Raw genomic sequence first — 23,097 nt, forward strand, 5'->3', positions numbered from 1 at the left:
GTCCTAAAAACTTCTGCCTCATGTCGTGTTGTATCGACAGTTTGAAGTCTGAATCACACCGTTCGATTATGTCCCACGATAGCTTGTGATATGTTTCAACGCAACTCTGAGCAATATTGCACGCCGTTGCTCTCCGTTTCAAGATAGTTACAAAAATCATTGCTGAATTGCACATGTCCTCAGACCGCGCGCCATCTGACAATTTTCTTATGCCGCATCACAAGAAATCGCACAGTGCGAGGCGGGCTTAAGGATGTGCCTACTGACAGTTATAACGAATCTTCAATCATTGATATTATGGGGGGAAAAATATCATAATTTCACTCTTCATCTACGTTCTTAACTCCTCAAAGTTTCGGGCAATGCAATTCTACCAGGTGTCTTGGACAGTTTTGTTTCTTATAGCACAACATGGGTCAACATCACCCCCCCCCCCCCCCGAATTCTGCCCTTCACATGAGAAAAGTTGATCATCATTAATAGAATTACACATCCTTCACTAATATGTAAAATTGATTGCATATGCAGATGGGGAGATCAGTCTGTGTGCTGCAAATTTTAGGGAATTACGAAAATATATGAAGTTGACCAAAAGAAGAACACTGTTGCCATGGAAACAAGGGAGAACAAAAATATGGTGGCAAGTATAGGAAAGAGATGAGGAAGGAGTAAGATGAGTAACTTCCAAAGACTGGCCAGTCCACTATGAGGAAATAGGGCGTGAAATGTCGCAGCTGATTGCAAATACTGACAGATACTTTTTAACCCTGCCCCCCTTAAACTCAAAGAGAGAAAATAAAACAAAAAAGGCAACAAGAAATCGTCCATCCGCCAATAAAGGGCAACATGAAGTCACAGAGAAGTAGCTTCCATAAAATTGAGGGGGAGCAAATATGGCCACAGATGTAAAATAAGAAACGGATGCATTGGGTGAACTTTGAGAGGAAGTTGTGACATTTTGATAGAATACAAAATGGTCCACAAAGAAGCAATGTACATCAGGCATCACTAAGGTCAGTGATAAGACCTGTATTATGAATTTCCTCTTTAAATGGACACTAATACCTGTCACTCATTCTATATCTGTTCTCTTACTTTTCTCACCTATCTATCTATCTATCTATCTATCTATCTATCTATCTATCTATCTATCTATTAATCTATGTATGTATGTATGTATGTATGTATGTATGTATGTATGTATGTATGTATGTATGTATGTATCTATCTATCTATCTATCTATCTATCTATCTATCTATCTATCTATCTATCTATCTATCTATCTATCTATCTACACTGTATCTATCCATCTACCTATGTGTAACTCCGGGCAGGGTAGGTGATCATAGGCCTATGGTAACAGCAGCCACAGAATGTAGCAAACTCATTACCTAATTCAAAGCTGCCAACTCAGAAGAAACTTTGAAGAAATTATAAGAAACTCAATTTTTCCCAAACCATAAATAGAAATGAAGATCATGTGTACATATACCGATTCATTTTTCTTTAATTCATATGTTAATGATGTGATATAGTTGTACTGTTTAGCATATATGTAAATGCAAAATAACAATGACAATAAAATATATTCATCTACTGTATGAAAATATATAATACATATACTTGTATAAAGAGATAAAATTATATTGCATATACACTGTATCTATGCATTTAGATAGAAATATAGATAATTCTGTATCTCTCTCTCTCTATAGCTCTCTATCTTGAGAAATCTACCTATATATTTATCCATATCTATCTACAAACCTACTTCTTTCTATTCTATTCTATTCTATTCTATTCTATTCTATTCTATTCTATTCTATCTTTATCTCCCTCTTATTTTTCTCCCTATATCTCACTCCAACTCTCACATTTCTCAATTCACATATGTTGCTTGCTCAATGCAATAACAATAACTGCTCATATCACTTCTCGAGAATCTCCAACACTGAAACACTTATCTGCCAGATGAGAACCGACATGACAGGAAATAGGTTAACAGGGATTAATTAACGGAGGCGAGTGTTGATCTAATATTGCATCTTACAGGTGTCAATCGGCGGGGATGAAATAAAGACATTGCCAAATGGGAGGGGGAGATAGTGAATTTCTGGACAAATCTGTTAGAGTTGTTTACCTCTTCAACACTCATGACCCAGCACGGAAAATAAATATGATACAGCTGCATCTTCAGAAAGTATTCAAATTCATAATGCCCACAAATGTGTGGAAGACAGGGGGGGGGGGGGTATAAATTGGATTTTGGGATAATTTATACCCCCAACCTCTAGCTTCATCCCCTTGACATCAATCTAGCAAAATGGGGGAAAATGGTTTGTCATGTGAAATGGGACTTGACCAAAGAATAGAACAGCTGTGGTAATAATCAGAGACTTACTGCATGTATATTTCCACTTGTAGGGATTCTTTGTAGCTTGGACACTGCATAGTAATTAACCCTTCCTATACCAATGAGTCAAATGTGTACAAATTTCACATACATACATATGGAGAGGAAGGTAATGTGGTATGCAGAGGGTTAAACATATTATGTTTAACTTGTCATCTCAGTAGATATACATACACAATATTGCACGGGAGATCGTCCATCTATTTTCCACAATATAGGTATTCTGGAGAATAAAAGTTGTATCTTGAAAGGGTAAGACAAGTCTGGAAACAATGAATGTACCATTCCAATAATGTTCCTATCACATGCAGCAAACTGATGCTGGTGCTAATGAGAACACTATTATTGTACATATTGGCACACAGCAGCAGTCTGCTTGTGGCACTGCAGTGTGTCTTGTAAGGCATAACATTTGTGCGTCGTGCACCACTGGGGAATCAAAGCTGCACTGCTCACTATCAGAACTTTATCCTCCTCGGGACTCTCTACGTCTACATTCCTTCACGAGTGACTGTCAGTTTCTTTTCCTCTTCTCCCGTAGCCCCAGCAGCTGACCCCTTCACTTACTGATTGCAAACCATTATGGCAAATTTTTAATGTATGCAAATATATGCACCTTTTGAACCCTGAGGACAAATGATGTGCTATCCACTTCACATGTTCCCATCAGATAAAATTTCCTAAGTTGACATCAAGTTTGAATACAAACTTATTCGCAAAGTCAGGTAAGCCTAGGGGAGACTTTTTTGGTAGTCTGGAACAGCTGTTACAAGGATACATACATTTGAATAAATCTGAATAAATTTGAATACATCTTAATGAATTTGGATGTATCAAATTGTTAAATTGTTAAACTGCTGGCTTACCGAGAATTTGGAAGAGTCCACACCATGGCCGCAGTAACCCATTCCAAGAGAGAATTTCATGGCAGAAGGGGGGAGAATCCGTGGGCTTTCTCGCTCTCTCTGTCTCTCGTTTTGTTCGGGGTGACAGCGAGAAAAGGAGCGGGAGGGATGAGCGTACAGCTGTACGTCTCCACGGAGGTGTTGGATCGAATGTTACTTGTGGAGGATGTGATTAGTTTAGGGGACGGGTTTGGTGCCGATTCTCGCATTACGAATGGAGAGCGCTCGATTACTCACTCTCGGGGAGGATTTCTAGCGGACGAGACAAGTGCACTCCGCAGATTAAAACGATTCTCGTGTGTGCGGACTGGAAGCAGCAGTTTAACAGATTAAAGTGGCACTACGGATTATTACTAATCACTTTGTGATGTCTGGTAGTCATGTTGACTACCAAAATGTGTGTCTTCAAACACAAATTTTCAATATTCAGCCAAATACTCCAATCGGTATATAGGTTCTCCTTTTTTTCTGCCATAATTAAACTAAAAGAATGGGACACTTATTAAATCCACAGGAAAGGGCAAGAGAGATCTCATATACACATTTAAATTATCCTTTCATGTTTATTCTTTGTTTTCTGTTCTGCTATTGGTCAATTATGTCAATAATTGCAAGACATTGCCATTTCCATAGGAAAACAATGTTTGAGACAGTAAACCCCTGAACCCTGATATGAAACATGTCAGAGTTCCCAACCTAAGACTGTGTCAGTCTGCAACTTTAACTCCACATGTCCCTTTTCTATTGTCACATCAAAAGAATCATCACAGTCCCCCAAAAGACATACAAACGCATCCAGGGATCCATTGCAAGTCGGATGTCATGATTAAAATGACATCGCCATCCAGAGGCAGAGGAAATAAAAATGATAATAATAAGAGATTACGATACAAAGGAAGGGAGAGTGGATCCGCCCAGAGGTTTCCTAGATTCAGCATGATGGAGCTCTGATTTTGGGCGTGAGCGAATTTGTCCAAAAGCATGGCAGGGCAGAAAACACAATCTGTCAGCGGGTTCGAGCAGCCGCTGCCGATTTGGGGTACGAGCTGCCGGAGAGAGGGCCGAAAAACACGTGGGGGAACTTTTGGGGCTGCTCTCATCTCCAATGCGGCAATGACTGATATCAGACACAGGGGTACGTGTGAAGATTGTCATTGCAAAACTGTGTGTATGTCTTTGATGATGTGGCCTTCGTCCAAGACCTTCTTACTGCAGTAACTTCAAGGGAAGTAAGCACTGGAATTTAACGCAAGACAAGAGCTAAACCACAGGAAAGAAGGCAGCCTTTAAAAGAGGCTACTAACAACAAAGGCCTCCTCAAATGCGAATTCTCCCTTTCGGAAACAAGATGTCTTCCTCCCCCTTATTTTCATCTCACACGACATGCTGGAAATGTCAACTTTGAGTTTTTGCCGCCTTTTCCATTTGTGCAGAGTGATGGCTATGTTTCCCTCCTCAAAAAAAAAAATAGATTGGTAATTATGAGCAAGAGGGATTCAATGTCCTTTCCTCTTGTAGCCTTTTTCCATTCTGTCTAGAAAGAATTGAAAACAGTTTTAAAGTCTGCTCGATAAATTTGCAGATTCAACAAGAGCAATCCTCAAAGGAATCACTGATGGGAAATTAGGCAGGAGATGAAGTGTTCGCAGGACAGGATAAAGAAAGGGCATCAGAAATGTGAAATGAGAAAACATAATGAAAGACAGAGAGGTGGGGAAGAGAAATACATGATGCCTTGAAATAAGGCTACGTATGAGCACAGTTAGGAAGAAAGGAAATATGATGGTCAAAGGTCAAAAAGAAGATGGAGGAAGAAAAGATCATCCCGGAGGACTAGGGGAAAGTGAGAGAGAGAGGCGTATTGGAATAAAATGATGGTAAAAACTGTAAAGCTACAATCTCCTACTATCTACAGCTATCATGAATGCAAGAGGTGTTTTGCTCTGGACCTTAAGGAAGGGGGCAAGGGTAAGATACTGTTCTTGTGTGATTCCAGAATAAATGATAAAATATATTGGAAATAAGTCTGAAATCAGGCTACTACTGTACCTGGAAATAAATACCCCTGGAAGGGAGGGAAGGGGAGGAGGGGGGATTGGGTGGGGTGAAGGGGTGGACAGGGGATGGATGGGGGGGGGGGGGGGGGGAGATGGGGGAGGAAGAGGGGGTTAAAAAAAAAGAGAAAAAAAAGTGAATTCCCAGTACAGGAGATATCAGAGATGGGCAGGTTGTCCAATCGCACATTCAGATAACCAACAACATTCCCGTAATTAATTAGCCAAGGTTGCACTCGGGCAGAGACAGGAAGCACCGATTTTTCCCACGCGGCGGCAAAACGAACGAGTCACGACAACATCGCAGAAAAATCTCTCAGCTGGGACGCAGCAGTTGGGGCACGATCCTGAGGTGCACCAGGATTTGGAGGGATTTCACTTTTTGAAAAATGTAGCTCTGAATTATCTCACCTTCCTCGTATGTACAGTACACATTTCTTTTTTTCAATCATTACATTTTATAGAGTTGCTGTTTCAGTTCGAACAGGTACTTGAAGCTAGATATCCTGGTTCCATGACATTTGCTCTTGCGACAATTGCTCCCGTGAAATATCTGGACGCTATTTAAAGCCAAACATAAATTCTACCCACAAATATAACTCTAACCCTAATCCTAATCTTCACATCAAACAAAACCTAAAACCCTATCAAAACCCTTACCCTAACCCTAAGTACTAGGAGACAATAAGATCAAAGCAATTGTTGCAGGAGCAAATGTTGTGTCACCGGATATCCTATTTTCTTTAAATTACTGATAAGACATAATTTCATGTCTATGTTTATACTGTATTGTGCTTGAGTTCTGCTATCAAAATATCTGTGATTTGATGCTTTCAATACAGGGCCTTGTTATAAAATGCCAGCTGCAATACACAGAGAGTTGTACTTTACTATTTTTCTTCCTTACCAGGGTATACTTTCTCTCTGCAAATAGTGGTTTCTGTGCCAGATATTTCCCATCAGACTGGGGCCTCTGTAATATCAAGGTTGGATAGCCTTTGTGAAATAGAACTAGTCTGTCTCCAAAGGCTTAGAGCCACTGTGCCAAGTCTGAACATACATTGTGGGTTACTAAATATCTTTTGAATGGTGTCAAGTATATAAACTTACTGTTGTCTGTCTACATCATCAGCCATGAAAAAGAGACTATTTCTGTTCTAGACTTCTCCCCAGAAATGTGTGGGGGTTAGTCTCCTTGACTTCAGTTTTAACATAATTAAAAATAGCACACATACAGGGAAAATTGTTAAGAGCCTGGAATGTAAGCCTATCTTCTTTTAATCTCAAATGGTAACTACAAATACTTGACTTCACTCTAAATAAGTGTACTGTAAAAGTGGATATTTTGGCGCAACTAATTTTTCACGCTCGACTGGGTTAGAAGAGTTTTGCATGTTTTTAATTCCGTGGAATCAAGACATCAACTACTGGAACCTATGGCAAGCAAAAATATTTGCATGCTTTTACTTACACGCTAGTTTCTGGCTGCATGAAATGCGCGAAAATTTCAACACCGCGAAAATTAATTTCCACTTTTACAGTACTACAGGTTAAGGAAATGTCTACTAAATAACCCCTACACTGATGGACAATAGAAACTAAATGAGTACACGACATAAGCTATACATGAACAAGTTTTCTTTCAAGAAGTTTGATGTGGGTGGGCATAAAGCATGAAAATCCCCGATTGCATACTATCACTCCCAATTAAATCCCCAAACCACATAATTCATCACTACATCAAATGTGAAATGCCTTCCCTGTGGTTCTGTGACACATAACCTCCGAAGGTGGAGTTTCTAGATAATAGTTATGCCCAGTCCCACACATGTGGTTTCATGTATGATGCCATCGGTACTTGGGTAACCACAAGAGCACTTGTGTATCCCTGGACGGGTGTTGGGTAACTTTTCCCTGGTACTCCCCTAGACGTAAATCGCCACCTGGGCACTTGTACATTTCACCTTGAAGAAATTCCTAGGTCCCAAGGGAAGACGAACACGCTGCGCCTCACATCTTAAGTCCTTTGATTGCGATGTCTCAGACAGCCGGCTGTCTCATACGTTGTGACAGGCAAGGTGCCACCTGTAGCAAGCAGCCAACATGTTCAGCTGTCAGACTCTTGTCTGACAGCTACCCTGGATCCTCACCTGACCTTATCCCCGTGCCTAGCACGGCACGAAATTAGCATGGCAGGGATGTCTGAAACACAGCGCATTGATGTATTGCTATAAGAAGTTGAGTGCTAGATAATGGAGAAAGAAATTAGAGATTACAATAAAGTCAAAGAAGAGTTTTACAAGCACCTCTTGAAATGTCTCGGCGACCTGGATCTCGAGTTCTTCCACCTCCAGCTCAAGTTCGTCCACCCGCTTTATCGACTTCAGTCTCGCCTCTTCCAGCTTCTCCATCGCCTCTGATATATTCTCCATACTCAGCTATTTTTTTTGTCCAATATTTGTTTTATAAAATGAATGTTTGTTCCCCCAGCGACAGGAAAAGCGAAGGGGAGTAGAAAGTTGTCATGCAAGGAACCAACATTGCCGGGCGTCGGGGGGTAACAAATTGCAAGTATCGAGCAGAATGGCAGTAAAGTCAACAGCAGCGTCAATGGCAGGAGAGGGGAGGGTAGAACCGGGGTCGAAGAACATTGGCAGAAGAGTCAGTCGCAGAAGGGCGTAAGTTGGGGAAAGAAGAGAGGCAAACAAAATCAAAATCATCAAATTGAACACAATGAGAAATGAGGATTACTACAAAATCAAACCAAAATCAAACCAAAATCAAATGAAAATCAAAACCTCATCATTGTTTGGATGTCAGACATATGATACCTCTTTGGTTTTTTTCCCCCAATATATATCCTTAAATAATTAGCAGATTAAAGTCATATTTGTATCTTGCATTTCATACATCATTTTTTAATGATGTGTGCAAATCTTAGTCATACATGGAAAAATGAGGGAATACTCATTTTGATAGACGAAAGTTTGCATAAATCTGAGAACAATGAGAAAAGTAATAAGAATGTCTTATAATTTTGCTCCATAGAAGTGGTCATGTGCCAAATGGTCAAACTGATAATGAAATTTATATATAAATTAGAAAACAAACGAATGAACGAGGACACTGTAAACATCGCAAAGTGACCATGGAAGAACAGAAAAACAGGTCAAAGATAATCAATGTGTACACAAACCATAACTTCTGAGTAATAAATGAACTAGTGGAAAAGAAACAGCTACCCATACAAATCTGAAGCACTGAAGTCAAGTGTCTTAGACTGAAATTAGGTGATACAAAATTTTGCAACACTACGCTTATCTACTTATGTTGTTCTTGGTGACAGCCTGAAGAAGTTGTTGCTAGAAAAGGGAAAATTACAAATGAATGAGAGTTTCACACAGCATAAGTTTTGTCATGTTGGGGAGGGGGAAACTAAAAAAATTGATACATGAGATCAGTTTTAATGAGAGAAGATAGGGAATACAAAATTAAATTCTGGTTTTTGCCATTTTAAAAAATGAAAGAGAGTTGAGAAGAAGCAAACATTAGCATACATGCTGACATGCACTGACAACAAGACAAAACAAGAAACACTTCTTGGTTTAACCTTAGAGCATCAAGTCACCTGATCGTTCTACCTGTCACATGATCATGCACAATGCCTTGCCCTCTACCTACCACTTCATCCCCGACTTTGATCTCATCGATGCCCTCCAGGCTCGACCGACACCTTGGAGGCTTTGGAGGCGGGGATCCCTCCTCTGTAATGCCGTTGACCGATGACGGAGCAGTCTCCTCCCTTGGTGCCTCCGTCACCTCAGCAGGCGCATCAGGATCTTTGAGTTTCTCCAGCCAGACCTTGGGCTTGCCTTCCGCTGTTGGTGTCACAGATGAAGCAGAGATCGTTGACGACTCGGACGCCTCGAGTGCAGGTGAGACCTCTGGCGCACACTCCACCTCGTCCATGTTGGTCTCCAGTACTGATAGGGCTTTGGAAAAGGAGGGCGTGGTGTCTCCGGTGGAGGTAGGGGTGCGGCGGTCGACAGGCGTCGATGATCCACTCTCGATGGTGCTGTCACTGAGCTCGCTGTCCGAGGGTTTGGGCCCGCTCTTTCCTGTCTTCATCTGCTCCTGGTACTCGGCACAGATGTTGAGGATCTCTTCCATGCGAAGCCGCTCCTGTGTGGCCAGCTCCTGCTCCTTCTTGCGCTGGGCCACTGCTTCCATGTGCTGCTTGCACAACTCCCTTTGCTCCGGATCCTCAAACTCGTTGGGGTCCACGATGAACGTGTGCCTCGGCTCCGCCTCCTGCAGCAGGTGGCTCAGTTCTGGTGGTAGGATGCCTGCGCCGATCTCTGGCGGGGTCTCCACTACTTTCGGTGTCAGGTTGCCATTAATGTTTGTTGCTGGGGAAATCATGTCGGGCATGGCAGCTTGGACTTGATTCTGATTGGGCGACATCAGGGGACTCTGGCCGATGATCTCTGAACTTGCTGAGGATGCTAAGCTCAGACCGGACTGATCGGAACTGGACGATTCCCGCTCAGTCGCGTTGCTTGTTACCGTGGTGAGAGATGTCGAACTGAGGCTTGAGCCGCTCGACGAGCGGTCCACCTGGTCTGACTTCTTGGGTGGCGTTTTATTTGAATACAGACTGCTTTGACCAAGTTTGACCCGACTCGGTGAATGGGGAGGTCCTCTCATCAATTCAAGAGTGCCCCGCGGACTTGTGGTGACACCGACGTGCAGTTTTTTTGACGAACTACTATCTGTATATTTTGTGCCATCCTCAAACTTTGATCTGATGGCGCTTACAGGAGGTTGATAGTCATTTGTTGCGTTTGTGCCATCATTGTCATCGAATTCGTCATCGCAGATGGCAGTTTCGCGCAACTCCAAAGGATTCCCGAAGGGAAACATCGTAGTACTGGAAGCACCCGACACTGTCTCTGCCCACACGTCGGGATTCATGGTGAGACCGGTTATGGGGGCAAACACTGCCTCATCATTTTCCGGTTTCTCCGGCGATTCCGAGAGGGCGTACTTATTGACGTACGTCTCCGACAGAAGGTCGTTGTCAGCGGTAACCTGCCTCATGATCTCCTGGAGTTCTGCTTCTATACTCTCCTCCAGCGGGCTCTTTGGCACTGCATTGTGGTTACTGTTCGTATTGTTCAGTCGTAGGTGTACTGGCTGCCCAGAGGGCGCTGTCATGGCACCGGGAAATGCAACACTGTTGTGGGGAGCGTCATCACCACTGTTCTTGTGGTTGCCATTCTGGGCATCAGTACCGTAAACCGCCCTCGTGTGGCAGCTATTGTCCATGCCATTCTGTCTTCCCGCGAGACCTTTCCTCAGCTGCTTGGCCTCGGACGGGTTGTTGAAGCGAAAGAAGCAAGATTTCCCAAAGCACAACATGGCTCCTGGTGGTAAGACCAACATTCAACGATTATTTACAACATGGTAATATTTATCTCACTGGGCATACTTTAACTACAGATTATGTGGCATTGTCTGATTTCTAAAAATGTACTTGATCAAATGAGGGAGACCCCCTACATAAATATAAAAGGTGAGAAGACATCTTTTACTTCTTCTAAATTGACGACTTTCACATGAAGACAATAAATTCAGGTCAATACCATTTATGGAATATTAATTACCAAAAGAAAAGAAACCACACAAGCATTAACATGTGACCTGACTACATTGGAATGTAGTTTGCACATCCAATTGTTCAAAATCACCTTCATAACATGATTGGAGTATTTTAATTAGGAAAGCTAAACCCAGGGATTTTTTGCTCAAATTCATATGATATGCTCTTAGAGCAAAAGCTACTTTTTCATGTACAAAGATGGTGCATCCAATGACTGCACACCTATTTGTCTACCATTATTGATAACCACAAAGTTTTGTAAAGATTTTATCAACCCTTGATTGGATGAGTGCAGAGTTGATGTATTCAAACAACATCAACAAAAAAAAATACTTCTTTTGACAGTGTAAAACAGAGAGAAAAAAAGAAAAAGATAACTTTCCCATTTTGTACATTACCTTGTGTGAGTTTTGTAGGGCTAGTAATTCTGTCTCCGTCGACACTGCACGGTCCTATGGGGTACAGCACCACAGTGTCGTTCATATTCTCCACACAGCAATGTTCGGGTAGGACATCTTTTCCTGTGATCAAGATATCCTGCTTCACATTAGCCTCTGTCGTGCCCACTCTCGTTTTACCTGGCAGAAATGAGGAGACAGAGATAGAGAACATTGTAGTAATGAGTCTCTTGCTTGCAAAAGATGCGAAGTTGCTGCTGGCACCACAAGCTACAACATCACTATCAATCTCAATTTAAACATTGCATTAACTTTGTTATGATGATAATTATGATGATGAGTAGTACAGTGCACTCCCATTATAACGAACACAGTTATAACGAAATTCTGGATACAACGAAGTAATAATTCAGGCAACAACATAATCCACTCTATGAATTTTTATTGTTTATTTGTTCGGTTATAACGAAATTTCAACATAGCTAAAGAAAACTGCCGGTCCCAAGGACTTCATTATAACGGGAGTCCACTGTATTTATAGTACCATATATGTACAACACTCAAAGGCCAAATATCAAATTCAATATTACCATTAACTTCACCATCACCATCAATCTGAACATCAACATCATCAACTTCGATATTACCACACCTTTAACAGGGCTCTAAAAAAATTTAAAATTCTGCTTGCCCTGCTGGGCAAGTGGATCATACATTTGCTTGTTCAGCAGCAAGAACAACTTGCCCAAATCTTCTATTGATTTTTCTTTATTTTTTAGATGATTTCTGTTTCAGTGAGTATGTTGCATTAACATCATTTTTATATTTTCATTGTACAGATTACCACTTGCCCGAATGGGCAAGTGAGTTTGACATTTGCTTGCCCGCCCATGATTTTTATGTGCCCTGGGCAAGTGGGCAAGTGTGTTTGTTGCTATAATGTATGTATGCTATGATGTTTCTCACTGAGGCAGACATGTGTTGGCTTGTTTGATTCTTTTTTCTTTCGCACTGATGATCAAACTAATGTTTAAGGATGTCATGTTTATTGTAGTCATTTCTACTCTTAATGCTTCAGGTGGGTTTATATGCTAAAAACAACACTGTAAGCTCTCACAAGGAGATGGATTTAGTTTTTTAAGTCTTCAATGATCCAATCAGATTCACCCTCCTACCGTTCTCACTTATTCATTCTCAAACTTCAGGGGGGAAAACGGCGAAATGTGACGCTGCAGCGCAAGGCCACGTTGTTCAGCCGGCTGGGAATGCTAAGCGACACTATTTGAGGAATCTGACGGCGCTGCACATGACGGAACGTCAGGAAATCGAGGGTTCAAATGCGGCTTTGCCAGGGGTGCCGACATCAGGAGTCAGAAGGTGATACCCCAATCAAGACCGGGGCAAAATGAGGGGATTGTTTGGCGGACAATCATGTGAAAACGCTTCAAAACTGGCTACACTGCAATTTGTTTGTTTGTTTGTTTTTTCCTTTTTGTTGAAAAGATGAAGCACTCTCAGGTAAAAACTTTCTAATGTGGGTAAATTTATTATCCATTGAACGCCACTGAGACAGGAATTGTATTAAGGTCAAATCAGTCAGGAGACTGTCATATTTTTTTTTTTCTAATTTCCCTAGAATGCTGCAGCTTTCCTCAATGTCATTTATGATGCGATAAAGCATCTGAAGTTGGAATGACTGCAAATTGGATCCGTTCATGTGATTACTTAACGAATCAGCATTGCACTCTACAATGCATCACTTGTCAGTACATGACTTTCTGTGATACTGTACAATGTGAGCACATATGTCTTCTCTAAAGAACATTTTTTTCGTTCTATGATAACAAAATACAGCACTGAATATACATAGCAAATATATATATACATATATACATCTGTCATTTCAGTAGCATACATAACCGCACTGCTAGATTATAGTTTTCATACCATGCTTGCACAATCATTTTTTTTTTTAAATATTTGCAATGTGAACAAGATATTCATTTGCTGCAATTCAACAAACAAATGAACAAACAAACAAACAAACAAATGGAAACAGGGATGACTCAATAAAATCAAAATCAAGAAGAGTAAACTGTGGGAAAATTTTGAGAGGGACACAAAAGCAGAATAGAAGAGAAAGAAGAGTGAAAACAATGATAAATGTCAAAATACTTGTAAAGGGAAACAAGACAGCCGACACTAATGAAGGAATGAAAAATGGAAGAATAAATGAAGGAAGGAAACCAAGAATATCTGAGTGAGAAAAATGATTTTATCAGGGGATGGTGATTACAAGACAGAATGCCGAGATGGAGTGACTCCTATGTATTTCTACAAGCTTGGTGACTTTGCCATACAAATATTGTGGCAGACTTCCTCTTGGTAACATTTCATCCCAGGAAGTTTGCGCATGTCCTGGATTTGAGTAAAAATCAGAGATGTGAATTGGGACGATTCAGACTGGAATCTCTGAAATGATAAACATTTATGAGTCATGTCCTGTTTCAAAAACCAAATATGCTGAATAGGAAGGAAAGGAATTCAATCAGGCGATACAAACTGTACATTTGTAGCTTTGTTCCTGCAGCAATGATAAATTGTAAGTTGGAGATATCCTTCTTAATCGACGTTATTGATACAGAACATCTAGCCATTATCATCTACTGAAAATTGAGGGCAATTGTGAGAGTATTATTGTATATGAACACTGGAAGCCATGGACAAATACAACACTTGACTTGTTAAAGTGTACAAGAAAAGTAGTTACAAAATGAATTTTCCCTTTCAAGTGCCAAACTGTGAATGAATGCTCTGCAGACATCTTGTGTCAATATCAACACCGCTAAAATTTTATATATAATGTTGCGACTGATGATGACGCATGCTAATCTACATCCTTCATGACTCATTACGGGACACAACCATTGCTGGAGTTGACATTCAATAACCCTTTATGCACCCAGGTACTTAGCTTCAACTTGCCAAGATTTTTCATCAGTTTTCAGTGATCCATCCAAACTTGACGTAGCTGTAAAGTTTAAGCAAGCCAACTTCAGTGTAGCAATGCACCTCAGTCAACTTTTGCTGAGCAATGTGTACCACGGAAAGTTGACAATTATTTTCGTGTTCACACATAAGAATTACTGTAAAAAGAGGAATGTTCACATACATTTTAATTTCGTGAATTTCGCAAGAGCCAAGATTCGCAAAATTAAAATGCATGCAAAAGTTCTTATCTACACTGTATGCACTGAGTATTAGAGGTAACTCACAAAAATTTCACGCCACGAAAAAGGCCATTGGCTCCAATTTGGGAAAATTTCATGCCGCGAAAATATTGTTTTACACTAATTTTTTTGCACTGCACTGCACAAATCAATTAAAAAAAAAAACACACAATTTTTTAGTAAGAGTGAACAGGACCATTGAATGATGGTAGATATATCCATACAGGTCTAGGCCTACAGAACTCGAAGTGCACAATTCAAGTCTTTCCCAGTGCATAAATCCTTGGTCCAGACCTTTAATCTACTTTGTCCCTTTCTACTCAAGGTGTAAATCTGGGTGCCTGGCGGGCAATACTTGGGCAAAATAATGTCAGGACGCACAGGGAGAACTTACACTCAAGGGGCTACCCTGGATAAAAAGTCATACGTAATACAACACTGCACACTGGTACTGGTCCGACAGTCCCTGACCAGTAAAAGTCACTGTCAGACCAGTAACCTTTTCAGGAATGGACCAGTCAAAAATGGAGAAACTAGGTATCTACTGGTCTGACAGACAGGTCAGACCAGTAGAAAAAAACGGGTTAGTGTGCAACCCTGCATAATAACTATAAACATGGGTTGTATTTAATTGCAGCTACTGTGAGTATGAGCCTTTCGACATCATCATGATTTGCAAATGAAAGTTCCATTAATACCTTGGGGGGGGGGGGGAGGAAGGAAAATGGAGCAAGGACATAGAAACGTACATCTAGAACTTGTCACCATGCATACGTTCATCATTCACAATGACCTAAATTTTGTCTTGGGGAAATTTGTTCCCCTCCTTACATCAAACTTGTTGGTCAAGTTGCCCTGACAACTCAGAGAGAGAGAGAGAGAGAGAGAGAGAGAGAGAGAGAGAGAGAGAGAAAGAGAGAGAGAGAGAGATTCTGCAAGTCATACTCAGGAGCAATGATAAATGCATATTCCAATTTTCTGTGTTATCTTTATCTCCTGCTCCCAGGAGTAACATGTTTTATTCTTTTTTAGATTTTATTTCATCATTATTATTATTTTTTTCTACCCAGACCATGAGTGTGCGAGCCAAATCATGCATGTTTTACAGATGATCTGTTTGACACAGACAGCAGCAAAAAATTATAAGAAATAAACTTTGCGGTATACACAAAATGAAATGGAGGCATTGTTTGAAATGGCAAAATCTTGTAGTCTTCATACAAATGCTGATTATCAGCATGTTATTATCTTTTAAAGACATTCATCATTAGCCTTAAATCTAGACTTCTTTATTAACATCTTTTGCATCAAAGAATCATCCGTGGGCCCAATACTCAACAGCTCTCCAAATTTCTTGAATATGCTTACATCATAAATTTGCCAAATTTGGCGTAATCTAAAAAATATGTACACTCCTGCTTTATTTTAAAAAAATGGTCATCAGATGACTCACTGTCCTTTAAAATCATATTTTCATTTTTCATATCTCATCTTTTTTTCTTTTTTTGGCAAAGTCATTCATCCCTTCCTTACCATCTTCCTCCAGTTTTTAAATGAGCTCAAAAGTTTTAATGAACAGATGGAGGCAGACTGAAGAAGAAAAAAAAAAAAAAAAAGGAAGAGGAACCTCCCGTAGCTAATTGAAATCGTAACAGTTCAGCCGTGTTGGAGAGGACATACACACCACTTATCTGGCGACACATTTTCCGTGAGAGAGAGAAAGAGAGAGAGAGAGAGAGAGAGAGAGAGAGAGGGAGAGATATCCCCCCATACTGGTCTACCCTCTACTTTTGATAGTGCAGAGTCATTCACCGGGACTTATTCACCTGCATAAGAAAGTTCTTGACAGCTTCATGCATTTTAGAGTCTCATGTAACTTCATTTTGAATGTACCCAAATGCTCAAGACAGTTGGAAAAAACAAACAAACAAACAAACAAACAAACAAACAAACAAACAAACAAACAAACAAACAAACAAACAAACAAACAAACAACAAACAAAAAACACATTTCATTAAAAAAGGTAACAAAATTTAGTCTGTAAACAATGGATATTGGCATCCTTTATGCGGTCATTATGAGATATGAGTACATTCCGACCTGCAACCAAAAACTACGTTCGGCGATTTTTTGCAATTTCTTCAAATAATCATCTTTGCCAAAATTCATGAGCTAAGATCACCTCTTACAACACTTTTATACCTAAGAATTTTTATGGAAAATACAGTAATGTATGTGGCATACTTCACATTGCTTTTATTTTTGTGATTTCCACCTCATGAAAGCATATTTAAGAATAAAGCAACTCACAGCATTATCGCCCAACTTAACATAAATGTCCTGTATATCTTCTGAAAAGTGGGAAATTTTTTTAATTGCCAACTTTTCCCTTGAAGGAGAATGAGACTTCTTTCTCATTCTGTCAAAGTGGTTCTTAATCACAAATTCAACCACACGTGAAAACAAGTTGCAGTTATATCATACTCATGAAGATATGGTGGATACAGAATATGTCGGAATGAGATCTTGTCTCTTGCACTTTGAAAACTTGTTCTGATTTATCAAAAGTTTGTCTCAAAAATTTTGCCAGGGCTGGCTGATTATCATAATAAGGAAGCATAGACATCTCCCCAAAAGGGTTACAAGACATTTGCTCCTGCGACAACTGCTCTGGTCTTATTTTCTCCTAGGACTGAGGGTTACAGTTAGGGTTGTGGTAGGGATTTAGGTTTAGTTTGATGTGAGGATTAGGATTAGGGTATCAAAGGGTGTTTTCTGTAGGTAGAATTTATGTTTGGCTTAGGCCTTCGTGTGCAGATACTTCATGGGAGCGATTGTCGCAGGAGCAGATGTCATGGAACCCCCATAAAGTTAAAGGGTGTGTACAGTTCTGGTCGAGGTGAAGATTTAGCTTTTAACGTTTTGTGAGATATTCAGAAACCACTCTATGAGATGTCAAAGAGCATGCAGTTCTAAGGGGTATCAAAAGTTTATTCGATGAAAATCGGTTTTGAAATGGCTGAGATATCCAAAAACAAGGTGAAACAAAGAGATACTAATAAAGTTGGGGCATGTCGCCCTTTATTATTAGCACTTTTTGGGATATCTCAGCCATTTGAAAACCAATTTTCATCAAATAAACGTTGAATCCTTCTAACAATTACATGCTCTTTCATATTTCATAAGAGGCTTTTCATTATCTCACTTAGGAATGTTCAAAACATGAATCCCTACCTCAACCAGTACCGTACAGTCCCTTTAATGGCAGACATAAAGTTGCTATCCAATAGCATGACAGAATCAAATTCTCGGCAATAACATACTCCATACTGCCTCGTCTGGAAGAACAAAGACAAACTACACAGAGACACTTGCAATAGCTGACTAACCCGTAGAGGACGAGTCCTGAGTATACTCGGGCAAGTGTCTATGGGAATGCAAGTTGTAGCAAAATCAGCCCATCCTCAGTGGGTTAAAACTTTGATCAAACTTTCAAGGATGTTGACCACTTAAATAAGAAGTCTGTCTGTTGTGGCCAGCTTGATCACGTGCCTACCCTTAGCAAGTCAAAAATTATCTGTGCAGCTAAATATGTACGCTCAGCTCTACATATGCAGATACTAATGATAAAACTGCCAAATTTGAGCACACATCAACATGCGCAAGATCTCAAATATACGCTAATACCGAAAAACAGCCTTACCTTTCTTTCACCATTTGGCTTCACGTGTATCTCTGAAAGCTTTCTTATAGGCTAAGTCTTCCACAACTTTTCTCTCTACTTTTCACCTGCTTAATGTTGCCCACGAACTGATGAACTTCACTTTAATGAGTGTATCTATCTAAAAACGTTTGTCAGAAATCTTGTTCCCTAAAAATAGCCAGTGGTGACATAGGGGAGATCTGGAAGTGACGGCGTAAATGCGGAACGGGCCTCTCTCGCACGCGTCTGCGCTGAAAAGTCGCGGTGCCAAACAACAGGGGGAAGAATTGGTGATGCGTGAGGAGATAAATAGGGAGGAATTCAGCTATCAACAGGAGTGTTAACGCACATGTTGTCCCCGAGTCTGACTTCACCATGTGTCATCGCTTCATAAAGAGAATAGTTGACGCAAACGACTATGTCATAAAAAAGTTCGGGGAGATGGCCCCTTCAAGTTTTTATCTTAGTCTTCCTCCCAGACTAGAAATTAGTGCTGGGCTTTTCCCCATTACAAGATCATCCGACTGCACAAGTGCATTGTTTGATGTCCATTCACTCTTGCAAATTTACATGAAGATCACCTTTATTCAAACAGACTACAGATTCTCAAGGTATGTTCAGGACAGTGGGAAAAAAGGTTGGGTTTGAATTATAGACTACCAAATCCTTATACAGGTCCTTTGTTGTACTGTCATGTACTTCTGTTTGTTTTTAGCACTTTTGGAGATGCACTTTCTTGACCCCACGCTCTATAAATTAGTCATTGTACATTACAACAAAGAGCTGTGGACTTCTAACACTTTTTGGTGGAAAAAGTGTGAAATGTGTATTTTGATTACGTTATAAAATTCTCATCATTAATTCTTGGAATTTGCACTCTCAAATGGCAAACCAAAAAAACAAAACAACAACAACATAAAACCCACCGGGTAGATTTCAGACACCTTGCAAATTTAGTGGTGTGTGTGGATAACAATCTGAATATCACTGGTTATTACTATTTTTACATCCACAGACATAAAAAAAACTCTGTTTTTGCAAAATTGTGATTCAAATAATTGAGATTATTGTGGCCATGTGACTGGACCTTTTAATGGACTGGGGAATGCCCCCTAAAATGTTCATGTGTTAATAACAGAGGCCTATTATCACATTACTTATTTATATAATAGTACAAATGTATATACATAGGGCCTACTGTAAAACGAGGAATGTTCGCATGCATTTTAATTTCACGAATTATGCAAGCGGCAACATTTGTGAAATTAAAATGCTTGCAAAAGTTCTTGCCTACACAATATGCATTGGATGCCAGTGGCAATTCACGAAAATTTCATGCTGCAAGAAAGGTCGTTGGCTCCAATTTGCAAAATTTTCATGCTGCAAATATATCGTGTCTTACAGTACACAGCATTTGTGTTTGAAATTTTATAATTATGGTCACTATAGAAGCAGAAAATGCTTGTATTTAAGCAAGCTATCATAAAACTAATGGCTTTGAGTCCCCTCCAGAGGACGAGGCAATGGGGATAGTGACATACTCTTTTGGTATGTCTAAGGGCACAACCATTGCTGCTGGTGGACTTGAACCCCAGACCTTGTGATTCAAGAGTCTGTGGTCTTATAGCCACTTTGACTACTCACCACACAAAGAGTCTAAGATGTCCATAGGTATTCTGCTATAGAGTGAAATTTGTGGAAATTACTTCATCTTTTAATACCAATGGCATACAGTAAGTTTTATAATACAAACACAAATATTGGCATTCTACTATAAGATGCGCATGACTTGATGCACTTTCACAAACCTTTACAAAGAGGGAATGTTACAACCTACATAAAAACATAAACAAAAAAGTTGGTGGAATAAAACATGTAAGTTCTGTTGTGAGGAAGAAGAGACTTGTACAATGACTGTGGTAACTAAGATTACCCGTCACAAAGATTTGACGTCACTGCAGGTGGCGCCACACTGTCAGGTATCGGGATTCATCTTTGCTCGCAAAACATACTCTACGTTTCACGGAACAGCTGACAGTGAGATGTGTTGATCTATCATAAATAACCCAACTAAAAAAGTGCACCTGCTTTTAGCAAGATGTGAGGATAAGAAATATCTACAGAACCTTTGATTGAAATCGAGCCCATGGAAGTATTGGTTTCCCCATACACAACTGGCTTGATGAACAGGGAGAGCACATTTTTATCATCTCAAGAGTTTGCACAAAGTTTCCTAAAGCTGCGACGACATTTGTTCACTTTTATCAGCTGCTCACTTGAATCCTACTTTTTGTCTCTATCACAAGTTTGTGTTCATTCACACTGCAAGACTAGAGAGACAGAGACAGAGAGACAGACAGATTGATACAGACTGACAGACAGACAGACAGACAGGGAGAGAGAGAGAGGGAAAGAGAGGGAATACCTATTTTACCGAGACATAATGATTATGATATCTTGCAACTTGACTGATTTATCACTCAGGTGAACCAATCCTGCTATTCATTTTTATCTAAAAAGTCGAACTCACACTTCATAGATGTTCCTGGTCTCTGTGTCTTATGAAGCGCTTTGCACTTTTCCTTTCTAAAAACTTATAAATTGTCCTGCATAAGTCATTTTTTTGCTATGTCAGGCAAATCCCAGGCAACTCTCAAATGGGCTAATTTCATAGTTTCTACATGTAACCTTTCTTGACGAAGTATATTGGACATAAACAATGAATTGCACAACTTTTGCTTATTGGATTGACATAAGAAGTGTATGGCAGGCTGTATGTTTATTTCAAAGAGTACAAAGATGGCCCCAAACAAGCTACCTGTTTAGATACTTCAGGAAAATTATTTCAGAGACTCTAACCCCAGGAATCTTTGAATGGGAGATTCTCCCGCCTGGACGCCACTAGCAAACTGGAGACTCTCATATCATGAACATTAAGCCATTGAGGATGAGTCCCGAGTACACTTGGGCAAGCGCCTATGCGAAATGCGTGTTGTAGCAAAATCAAACCGTCCTCAATGGGTTGACATTGCAGTATGTGTGCGAACCCAACATCATGAGCGTGAAGTGTGACATTTCTTGAGGCCGGAATCCACAGTGCCCGATTAAGGGTCCTGGAAGCTCTAGGTTTATATGTTATCTGATGCTACCTTGGCCTTATTTTAGAACATCATATGACAAAAGTAAAGTTGGGTGGGAGAAAGCTAACTTTAAAGTAGGAGAAAATACATATTCAAGTTGGAGACAAACAGCTTGAGTGGGAGAAATTTACACTCAAGTGAAGGAGTTGAAGATTTTGCCAAAATGGCATCAAAGCATGAGACTTCCTGCCTCAAGTTGGAGTGTTAGAGTCTCTGTGATTCCCATTTGGAGCCAAGTTCATTCTCACTCTCTCTGAAAAATATTATTAACAAGAACAAGAACACGAGCAAGAACAAGAACAATAACAACACCAACAGCAGCAGCAACAACAACAACAATATTAACAACAAAGAAAGTTCATGACATGATGCAGCTACTCCAACATAGGGCTTTGGAGAAACTTTGATGCCATTGCCAGCAGAAACAAGTTTGCCATTTAGCTCTGGACAGGTGACTCAATTTTACAGTAATTCTACAAATGATAGACGATAAGATACATGTATAAGAAGAAAAACTTGAGCACTGACATGACAGCTTACCTCTTTCTATCCCAGGTCACTATACCAATGATGCAACTGTCTCAATCGTGTATAATCCAAATAATTTCAATATGATCTTGTGGGCGTACCACTCTCCGTAATACGCTGCATCTCCTCACAAAGAATTCTCATCAATAAAAACATCAGCACGGAGCTGCAGAAATTGTGTGTTTCTCAGGACCCCAACTCTGTTCTTGTGTCGGCTGCACAATATTTTTCTATTAACGCAGACCCACTTGTTTACTCATGCCTTGTAAGCATTCTCGCCTCCCCCCGAAAATCATGACTCTGCACCAATAAACGAACACATCCCGCAAACTCATACCGCCAGGCTGATGGTGCCCTGTTTTGTTGTTTTTGTGCACGCTTTGATACAAAATAAGGGTGATTGTCTCAAGATCGTCGCCCGCGAAAAAAACAGCACGCAGATGGCTTCCTATAGCAGGAAGTGAGCCGGGAACTTTTAGGTCTTGTGCAGCTTTCTAGCATATTCTCTTTTCTTCCTTGCCCCCTCCCCTTCTGTCGAAGATTCTTTTTTTTTGGACATTAATTGAGTAGGACAGCCTGCTGTGTCACATCTTGTGCAATATCTATCACTAATTACAAAGCGTTGCGAACAGCAACCATGGTGGGCTGGTTATTACACTCGCGGCAATTAAGGCAGCCAGGATTGAAGATTTGGTGCAGTTATAATACCGTTCATCCTGTGGAAATAATAATCCTCTACAACCTTAATTGTCAGACAAGTCTTGTATATGTGTGTAAGTGTGTGTGTGTGTGTTTGAACCTATGTGTAACAGACATAAAATGCTAGTCTTTACTTACAGACAGGAATCATAGGCCATTCTAACAAAAGGAGTTCTGCGGGAGAGTTTTTGCATCCAAATGATATTTTGAATTTATTGACAAGCCTAGCACTTTGCTAAATAAATTTGAAAAATCAAAAGAACTTTGCTAAGCTGAAAAATGAGGTTGAAATAGGTGAACACATACACAAAAATGCAACGGTTTTGAAAATTTGGTATTTGGTAAACTGATTCCATGTGGTGG

At 40.1% G+C, this 23,097-nt stretch overlaps 1 protein-coding gene across 1 annotated transcript in view; it reads right to left on the reverse strand.

The window, feature by feature from the left end:
- Positions 1 to 23,097, reverse strand: part of LOC139711922 (pleckstrin homology-like domain family B member 1) — an 87,879-nt gene that overhangs the window by 36,139 nt on the left and 28,643 nt on the right. The window contains exons 4-6 of the mRNA XM_071623768.1: positions 11,434 to 11,613; positions 9,055 to 10,799; positions 7,680 to 7,811 (exon numbers count right to left, since the gene is read on the reverse strand). Of these exons, the coding sequence (XP_071479869.1) occupies positions 7,680 to 7,811; positions 9,055 to 10,799; positions 11,434 to 11,613 (2,057 nt within the window). The remainder of the gene's footprint in view (positions 1 to 7,679; positions 7,812 to 9,054; positions 10,800 to 11,433; positions 11,614 to 23,097) is intronic.

This window comes from Diadema antillarum, unplaced genomic scaffold (assembly GCF_040938485.1).
Source record: "Diadema antillarum isolate AM-2024a unplaced genomic scaffold, OU_Dant_1.0 seq00001730_RagTag, whole genome shotgun sequence".
In the NCBI taxonomy this organism is placed as follows: domain Eukaryota; kingdom Metazoa; phylum Echinodermata; class Echinoidea; order Diadematoida; family Diadematidae; genus Diadema; species Diadema antillarum.